This window comes from Bactrocera latifrons, unplaced genomic scaffold (genome assembly GCF_001853355.1).
Source record: "Bactrocera latifrons isolate USDA-ARS-PBARC rearing strain unplaced genomic scaffold, ASM185335v1 scaffold_131, whole genome shotgun sequence".
Classification (NCBI taxonomy): domain Eukaryota; kingdom Metazoa; phylum Arthropoda; class Insecta; order Diptera; family Tephritidae; genus Bactrocera; species Bactrocera latifrons.
In genome coordinates, this window is record NW_017534753.1 from 879706 (window position 1) to 890034 (window position 10329).

The 10329-nt window shown below is 32.5% G+C and overlaps 1 protein-coding gene across 2 annotated transcripts; it reads left to right on the forward strand.

The window, feature by feature from the left end:
* Positions 1-275: 275 nt before the first annotated feature.
* Positions 276-9585, forward strand: LOC108965006. 2 transcript variants are annotated; one of them, XM_018927135.1, is made up of 7 exons: positions 276-500; positions 549-1497; positions 1560-3566; positions 3620-3846; positions 6385-8581; positions 8652-8847; positions 8910-9585. In XM_018927135.1, exons 2-7 carry the CDS (start codon positions 646-648, stop codon positions 9449-9451), a joined length of 6021 nt encoding a protein of 2006 aa, XP_018782680.1. In that variant the 5' UTR covers positions 276-500; positions 549-645; the 3' UTR covers positions 9452-9585. The 2 variants fall into 2 exon arrangements, with proteins under 2 accessions (XP_018782680.1, XP_018782679.1); XM_018927134.1 differs by having other exon boundaries at positions 569-1497.
* Positions 9586-10329: the final 744 nt, after the last annotated feature.

The window sequence follows — 10329 nt, forward strand, 5'->3', positions numbered from 1 at the left end:
TTTTAAGGTCGAATATATCGTAACCTAAGCGTTTGCGGTACCTATAACCCTATATATTTTTTAATCAGGAGGACTTCCTCTTTCTAACGGTGCTTTCAAATCGCGGCGCCAAAAATCGGATTTTTGCAGAGAAAACAGTCTTAAAGATGTTTTTTTCTAAAGTGTGACGCCGTTATAATATTGGATGATCGCATGTATACTGGGTTAAACTCTTTTCAATGCGACTTGTCAGCACTTTTGGTTAAATATTTCGGTTTGTTGGGCATGTATTTTCTTGTGCGTTGTTTGTTACTATTATTATTTTTTTTTTGTAATACTTGTTATTATAGGTGGATTAATTTTATAGATGTAATCTGTTTATATAAACTTAATAAAAGCAAACATTTTTATTATTTCGTATGCTAAAATGAAATAAAAATAAAAAAGGAAATATATAATGAGCGAGCTTCAACCGGTTTGGAAGAAAGCCGAGGGTGCAGTTAAATACTACAAAGATTCTGGTATACTATAAATTTCTTGTTATATATATTTATATTGTCGTACTTCAGAAAATATCTTTTATTATTAGATAATGAGAAACATCGTATTGCAGCAAGCCCAAGAAAAATAAAAACACAAATTGCTAAAATTTCTTATACGAGGCCCATGAAAACTCCCACAAAGAAGATCAAAGCAAAGCAGTCTCCTCCAAAAAATGATTCAACAGAATCTGAATCAGGAAAAGTAATTGAACCAGCAGAACTTGAAACAATAAAAACGTGTTCAAATGATAATACAAACATCGAGTTTGTTAAAATGAAAAAGGAACGTGATGAAGAAATTAAAAATCTCAACACATATTTAACTGAAATTATTAATAATAATCATGCAGATAAAACAAAATTAACTGAAAACGGTAAAACAGAAGATGAGGTGGAAAATAATGTCAGAAAATACGATCAAATTGTTCGTAAATGTAGGACAGAAGTTGATTTTAGACCTGTGGCGCAATCCGAACGACGTTTAAAAACGAGAGTAATATCAAAAATTAGATCAAAGTCCAGTCATCCACCGGACACTGAATCGCATGAACTTCTACCTTCAATTGCACAAAATGTTAAAAGGAAATCTTACAACGTAGAAGAAGCTCGAAAGTTTTTAAAAGATCAAAAGCAAAGGAGACGATTTCAACAAGCTACTTCAGCCCTGAAAGTAAAAGGCGAAAAAACTGCTATAGAAAAGGAAGAAATAAAAAAGAGACTTGAAGAGCTTCGTAAAAATTCACGAGCAATAATTACAAAAAATGTTAATAAGAAAAAAAACTCCCCCGTTGCACTAGATAGCAGAAAAAGAAAAGAAATTAAGGTTGATCCTGACTTACTTAAGAATATTGATGTAATGAAAAATAATAATGGAGAAGCATTCAAAGATTTAAAAACAGATCCCGTAATTGAAGAAAGTGAAGTTGGAATATCAGATATTTGTCCTAGGATTCCTAATGATAATGTAATAAAAAATGTGGGTATAATTATTTACAATAATTTTTAATATGTTTGATGGAAATAATTTTTTTGTTACAGACTAAAGATACAAGCATATGTAATAGTAACCTTAAATCGATAATCGACCCAATTAAAGGATTAGGCATACTTTTCCCAGAAAAGCGAATTGGATTATTGCGCAAGCCAGAAATTAAAGATCATTCTTTTAGTGCTATAAGAGAATATAATTTTGATAAAGAAAATATTGCTTTAGAAATGTTGAACCCAAAATTTGTCCAATCAGTGCCATTGGTTCCAAAAACAACGAGTAATGACCAAGAGAATGCAAAAAATCGAGAAGAAATAAGAGAGGAAGTTACATATCGAAAGCCTACATGTGGTTTATTACATTATTTGCACGAGGATGAACTTAAAAACCCCGATCTATCGAAAGTATATAATGTTGATTCCATCAGAAAAAGTTGCGACGGAAGCAATTCAAAATGCGAAGGTAATACTAATAATATTACTGTAAATAATCTTCCGTATTGGTTAAAGCCAAGTGCGGTACAGATTTATCCATACAATTTCATAATGGCCGTAAGACGAAAACTTGAAGCCCTTGCAGATGTAAGGCAATCTACTAACCAAATCCATATAAAATCTCAAAAAACCGCTAATTCTCAAATTGCGGATAAAACATCTTTATCAAGATTTGATAGCCTTAATCAATCACTTAAACAAAAAACCGACGCAGCAGAAAGTAAATATTCGGAGGGATCACTGAAAACTATTAAAATAGACACAGAGCGGATATATACAAATTGCAAAAATTCTGATATACATCCTACACAATCTCAATCGGAAATCAACTCAAACTTAAGTTCAATATCAGTGCAGTTGCTTCAATCTTCAAATAATGAATTAAGAACATCGTCAAATAAAACAAATAGTATTCCACTAACTTATGCGAAATCGAAAGACTTTGCACTGACGTCAGAAGATGACACTACCATTTCCAGTTCAATATTTAATAGCCCTGAACGAATTATTCGCCAAAGAAATGACACTTGTAAAAGCAATARTGAAGAACGGCATAGAGCTATTAGTCCCCTCTCCTTAGAACGTGTGGAAAACTTGACCATAATGTCAAGCAAAAAATTGAAAACAGCTATTGCTGCGAAGCATGTAAACCCCATCAGGGGTGATGCACGAACCTCTAAAAAGGAACAAAATATGTTCCATAACCAGAGCACATCAAGAGAAATTGATTTTAATCAACTTCTAAAAGACTTCAACCGTAGTTTATCACAGGTTATTGAAGTTAATGATCGCCTTAAAACAACTATTAATAAATCTCATGAAATTTGTGGGACAACCGAAAACAACAATATAAGAGAAGCTGATGACTATACCACAGATTTTGAGAAATGCTCTAGCAATCGAACAAATAATTATTCAGATGTTCAAAATGAAATCGATTTGCAGAAGGCTCACATCGAAAATCATTCTGGAAATGAAATCTGTAGACATATGTATGGAGATAACCAAACCTGCAGGGAAGCAGAAAATACCATAAAATTCTCCCATGAATCGCAGCAAGAATGTGATGAACAATTAAACAAAATAATAAAATCAAAAATGAACTGCATAAGTTCGCAAAAATATGGATTAAGTAAAGTATGCTATGAATCTTCTGAAATATATTCAGTAAATGGAAAACATAAAACGTTAGAAATACAAAATCAAGAAAATTCTAAACGCGCAGAACATTTAACTGAAACTCTAATTTCCACGAATATTTCCGATGAAAATGGATGCGATAGCACATCTAGTATACAGGAAAATTTTAGGAGCAAGACTGAAAACGAAAATAACCAAAAAGTGAATATCCCAAAAAAATCTAAGCTTTCAGAAAGAAAAAAAACGTTTACTTCCATAAAACATGAAGATAGTCCGTATCAACAAAATTTTTTGTCTGAAAATATTGCGGCAAGCCATAAAATTTTAGAAATGTTCGATTACTCGAATCTAGAAATTTCCTTAGGTTCTGTAAAGAACGACAGTTTATCGGACTCTACTTGTAGCTACTCAAATGTTGGCATGGTAAGCATTTGTTCTCCATTGTAGTAAAGAAGGCTCTATTTAAATTTTTTTAGTATGAGAAGTTAATAAGAAATGAAACAACCAAATCAGAGTATTTGACCGCTTTATTAAAAATGAGGGAAAAGGCTTTGTTTGATCGCACAAAAGGACAAATTGCTTGGTTAGAAGTCCAAAAAGAGCGTTGCAAATCAAAGGGTTTACTTTTGCAAATTGTGGCCATTAAAAAGAAGCAGCGGGGAATTTTGCTAAAAATGGAAAAGGAGCGCGAAGAAATCAAGAGGTAAAAATTAACATTTAATAAATTGTACATGTCATAGCAAAACTATGTTTATTCTGCATCTATACAAGTGCTCATCTCTTTTATTTATATATTATTTAWTTTATTTTTGTTTTTATTTTGTGTTGGATACAATTTTTACAATTTATTTACAATTCTTATTTATCTATAGCTAAGCACGAAAGACTAAACTCACTTTATTTAAGAAGAAATCATTGAAATTGAAAAAAACTACACATTATTATATATTTTTTTGTTGTGGAACGCGTTTTACCTTTTTTAAATTGCGAAATTGCGAGTTACCCCCTTTCCATACTAGACTATTCAACACAAACACTCCATTACACTCGCTTATATACAAACATATGTATGTATATACTTATATACATATATATCTTTTTCTGTATCTATAGTTATAAATGTATTTTTTTTTTAAGTTTCATATGAATTTCTGCATGTATCTATATTTATGCTCACAGGGTGGTGCAGATTCAGCACCAATATAAGATATCTTCCAAATCCATTCATAAATTGTTTATCGAAATGGGGCTTTCATATTCACATATCTTCTAAATTTGCAAAATAATTCTCTGAATATACTATTTGTATTCGGCTGACGTTTCGTTTCTGATTATTCAAATCGTTTGTATTGCTCCCGCAAAGACGCTAAACATGGAAAGTGCTGTCGTGAATTACGCGAGAGGCTCGAAGTTGTTTAGTATTGTGCTTGCTTTCCGGTAACTGGAACAATAACAAAACGTGTGTAGTAGCACCGACGAGGGCCGCCACTTTGATTTTTTTTTTATAAAATGCCTATACACTCTGAAATTATGCGAATAATTTAGTGTGTGTCTGAATTTGAAAATATCTTCTATAGAAACGTTTACATGTATATATGACCGTTCTTCAAAAAGCATAGTGAAGTTCTTATTGTGAGAGAATATGTTCTATATTGTTCGTTATTTTTTGAGAAATATTTAGTAACATTGATTCTCGCAATAGCCTGAAGTCTACATAAATTCAACTGGTTTTAAAACTAATTGTATTTATAAATAAGGTAGGTGTATGTGTTATAATTTTTATAAAACGATTTCATATTCATAAATTCAAAATTCAAAGCATCAAAGTGTTGAAATGAATAAAATGTTTTGTTCGTTTGCTCTAGATGTTTTGCTTTGTTTTGCGTAAACAGTATACGTATGTTCCTCATTCACACATGTATGTATGCTTGTCTGTATGTATGTGAACAAGTGACGATATTGGAATTTAAATTATCATTGATACATTGATACGGCGTGTTGCTAATATAAAAACATGCAGCCAATTGGCGTCATGAATACCGCGCAAGTTTTGAATCCCTTCTCCGATTTTAATGTAAATTTATTTATGTAACATATGTAAGTATTTAGTAGCGCCTTAGTAGCCTATCACGTTGCCCAAATTTCTCAAAAAATAACAAATCTTCAAGGTAATAATTTTTTCTAGTTCAGTTAATTTTGTTATTAGCTTTTCTTTTAATCATTTTACGAATACATTTTTTAAATTAAATAACTCTGCAACCATTCATACGATGTGATTGCGTTTGTTTTTAACTTTAACTGGGAAAATTTTATACATATTAGAACAATAAATCGCATGTATGTTGTGAATAAAACTCTAGACTTAAAATAGATACATGAAATAGGGCACGATCCGCATTGAAATAGCAGACGAAAAGTTTAGGCTTAAACTGCAAAAGTATTCTTCCCTAATGTTTATTCAGTTTTCATCTTTATTCATCATTTACATTGTTAATGATTCCTATCAAGAGGAAACTGTCTGGAACTCCGCAGTTATACAAACTGCGAATTTATTATTACTACTCTTGTACTATCAGACCCTTGTCTTCACTACGGCTCAGTTTTGCAACTTCCACTACAACTACTTCAACAGTACATACATGGACATACATGTCTTCAATTTAAAATTTGGCCACTGGTTAAAATTTGTTTAAGTTTAATTTGATTAAAGACATGCAATATTCAAATCTTCGTGCTGTCAACGTCAAAATATGTGTGTACTAAGAAAACATTATAAGTATATTGTAAGTTCTAGTAAGCAGGCGTGTACTTGATTGTAGCCAATCTGAAATATTTTCTTATCAGGCTTTGTGATTCTCTTTAATATGAAGATAAAATTCCATTTCAAAACATGTCATAGGTAATTCATATGTACATGTACATATATATGTTTATACAAATATTAGGGATGTGCTATTTTTCTCTTTTAATCGTTATATTGCACATATACCTTTGTTGTTCAGCATATATTCGTTCATTTTGCCCCAATATATACACATGTATATATTTACAATTCCAATCAACTCGTTTTGATTTATCAAAAGGTATATTTTATTTCAAGGCGACAAAATTAAATGTTAATATTCATGTAAATTAATGGAAGTTAAAATTAGAACATCCCTAAAAATGCTTAGGCTTAGATATAAAGTAATTTATCACCTATGTGTAATATAGGATTTTTTTATATAATATTTTGCTTTAGGCTACTACAATCTACTACATCAACAAGCTCAACGGAGTCAACATCGAACCGTGAAAATAAATCCATCGCTCCCTCGTCAAGAAAGCCCATTAAGAGTGTGGTTTCTCAGAAAAACAACACAAAGATTTACCAAAGAATCTCCCGATCCGATTGGGATGAGGAAAAGTCGCCCACTACAGTGAGCAACATTGACAACAAAGCATCAGATTTATTGCAGCAGAATATTAAAGTAAAAGTGGATCGTAAGGAACCGGTAGTTCGGGCTAATTATACCCTTGAAACGTCCCGTTCTCTTGAGGAACTTTTGAAGAAACGCGAATTAGATTTACAACGTCGTCGAGAGCATGTTGAGCAATTGATGCAGTGGCATCGCCGACTCGATCAAGAAGAAGCTGAGGTTCTACAAATGGAGAAAAAACTACTTAGATATAACACTCATAAAAGTGAATCTAAAAATCTTGCCGTTGACAAAACAAAAGTACTGCCTCAAGATCACGCTGTCACAGTCCCTCTTAATAATTATAATTCACACATAAGAGTTCAGCGACGCTTAAAAGAAATCAACAACAGTTTAAAGGAATTAAATAGCATATCAAGTACGCATACTACGGCAGGATGTAAAGAAGGGAGTGGAGAAGAAATTGTAGTCGGTGCGATTGATTGCGTCCGTACAACTGGTGCGAAGTTAAACAAATTATGGCGTCGACTAACCTCACAGCAATTTGAAAAATATGAGCCTGACAAACGCTATGAACTTTCAAAAACAGATTTAGAAAATCTATACGAGGCAGCTAAAATAGCAGTTCTTAAAGACTTTTCACATAATGAGAGTAGTTTAGCAGCTGATCTTCTAGAAAATAGTATTTTTCCTTGCGGCCAAGAAATATTACTAACTCAACAATCGTTACAACAGCAAAACCAACTAAAGCCAGTTTTGGTGCCTTCACTTAAATTGTGTACCAGCTCCGAATCTTCTGATAAAGGAGGAGAATCGTGTGGGGATACATCCGTCAATTCTTTACAACGGGATAATTACAGTCCTAGCATTGCTGCAGGAAAATTTCAACACATTTCTGCGTGCACTTCGGGTTCTGGCACCATTAGCTCCGTTGTTACACAATCGTCGTCTGAAATGAATATATTATTAACAGAAATTACGTCAAGCATGAGAAACACAATTTCTAATGTTGGCTTAGTTCGAAGCCTGTCCGACGGTGTATTGTATTCTAAAGATCGTTTACTCCAAGCCGGCAAACAAGAATCAGTAAACATATATAAAGAACAATGTGAAGAGGTGAATCAAAAAAACCTGTCGGTTTTAACTGAAAGTCCTTCCAAACAAATTTTAGAAAGCCATCAAATACATGAAAATAATAACTGTGGTACGGAGCATGTATTTGTACCAGCAGCACTGAATTATAAAAATGTTTACATGGAAGAAAAAAAGGAAGTTCAGAACAATATCCTCAATATTAGCAACAAAAAAGCAGTTAATGACAATTTAAATGTTTCTTCGAAGCAACAAGATGTTCTTAGCAGCTTTCACCATAATTCGGTATGTGTTAGCCCTAAAACAACAACGACGCAGTATCAAATTCCAAATTGTAACAATAACAGCAACAGTTCATGTGCATATTTAGACTCAACTCAAAATGATAACGATAATAGCTGCAGCACATTTGCAGATTTAGACTCAATTAAAAGCCAACCTTTAAGCGACGAAGATTCGTTTAATTCGAAAACATTTATAAGTCAGCCAAAAATGTTTGAATCTGATGAAGCTACTAATGCAAATTGTGTTTCCAAGTCATATGATGATGATTTTGAAAGCAGTGGCGAATTAATACAAATAGACGATTTATCATTACCTCATTTTGAAAGTATAGTTGATGTGTCCTTTTCTGGAGATTATGGTAAAAGCTCGGGAGTTGAAAACGTGGATTTAAATCATGGTGAAAAAGATAATAAGGAGGTTTTACCTAACGTTTCGGAAAAACCCAGAAATTTGCAATCCCAGCAATCTAATTCGGAAATCATAATAGGCCCTCCACCGTCCCAAACGTCTGCAGATAATGTACGCTTACCAGCACTGGACGGCAACAACGGGTCCTCTGCATCAAGCGCAATACAACTTATGCCTGACATTATAAATGAACTGGAAATACGCCGTTGTCAGCAAATACTAATAGAACCCGAGGTATATACCATAATTTGATATTTTATTAATGCATACTACTAAAACTAATTAAAATGTAATAAATTCGCAGAAAATAAAACAATTTGATAATGTTTCAACTGTTTTACCGTACATGTATGTCCGCGAAATTCCCAATAAGCCACCACCGCCTTATGTACCTCCTGCTCACGGAAGTCCAATGACAACTATATTTCCATCAGAGGAAAGAATTAGAGAAATAAGCTACCGACGAACACATGAATTGTACTGTGAACTTCTTAAGACTGGTGGGTATTTGTTTAAGCCTCTTAGTATCGAAATATTTATGCAAAAATGTTATCTCTTTTAGATTATATTACTAAAACTGGTGAAAAATTGCCGACAGTAATGGATGAAAAAATAACAAATATTTACGAGCGCATTATACTAGATATTTGTCGTGAATATCTTGACGAGCATAGTGAGGTTTTAACACAAGGAGATCCTGATAATTTCCATACTCAACTGGCTTTCTTTAATCCTCCAAATCGGTTGCACTGTATCCAAGAGTCTATATACAAAGAAGTTCGCCGATGTCTGGCTATGGACAAAGCATTGAAACGACGTACACCAATATATTCAGTGTATGGTCAAAGAGCAAATCGTGATCACATTGGTAAAATTATAATCCAAGAAATGTATGACGAAGATGATAAATGGTGTAACTTTCATCGGGAAGAAAATGAAGTGGTCGATTTAATTATTTCCGAGATGGTTGGGAAATGTCTTAATACCATAGCAAAGGAAGTTCTAATTGAGGAAAATGGAACTATTGATACCACATGTAGAGTCGAAGAAGTTGCATGTGAGGATGATGCAAAAATATGTTCTCATGAAACAGAGTCAAAATAAGATAATAACAGTGTAGACCTCATAATACAAGATGCACATTAAATAATGTTTTTCATGAAGTACCATAATTGATTCGTTTCGACATATAGAAATGCATTGTTTAATAAAAGCTAAAACCTCTATTACAGTTTGAATTTCAGTTGAATTAATGTTAGAAAAATTTAAGATATAGGTCAGCCAAACTCAGTTTTTGGTATTACGAAATTTATACGACAATTTTCACTGAATTTTTGAAAGATAAATGAACCTAAAATTAAAACAATTTAATTCAGCAAATAACGTAAATGGTGAATAAATATTGATTAGTTTTGATTTATATTATAATGAAGAAAATTCCCAACATCAAGTTAGCATGGACAATTAAATGTCATTCATTTAATGTTTGTGCTTTTTCTTGTTGACGATAGTTATCAACAATGCGGTGGAAATGTTTTGAACGTTGGTACACTGTTAGGCTAATAATTTAACTTTACCAAAAATTTCATTCCTATAATTAAGGATCCTTATGGTCACAACACTTCTCTTATTATTACTTTTTTACTACTGCCAGATTGTGGCTAGCCCCGTCCAGTTTCGATATCTTTCTCTACGAGCTCTACAAGTTTTTCAATTGGTTGAAATTATATATATTTTTTTATATATTCCTTCTTTCTCCATATTTTTGCTCTAAACAATTTAAATATAAATAAAGACACTAAAAAGCTGAAAGGAAACTTGATAGATTTCAAAAATAAATCGATTTCTGAATTTATTGAGAGTTGCAATGTTCATAGCATACAAGGTTACGACAACCTTGACGTCATAAGATAAAAAAGATAAAAGATAAAAATAATTGAGGAATGCACCGCGACCTTAGGTGTATTGTAACCTCTCCTGGC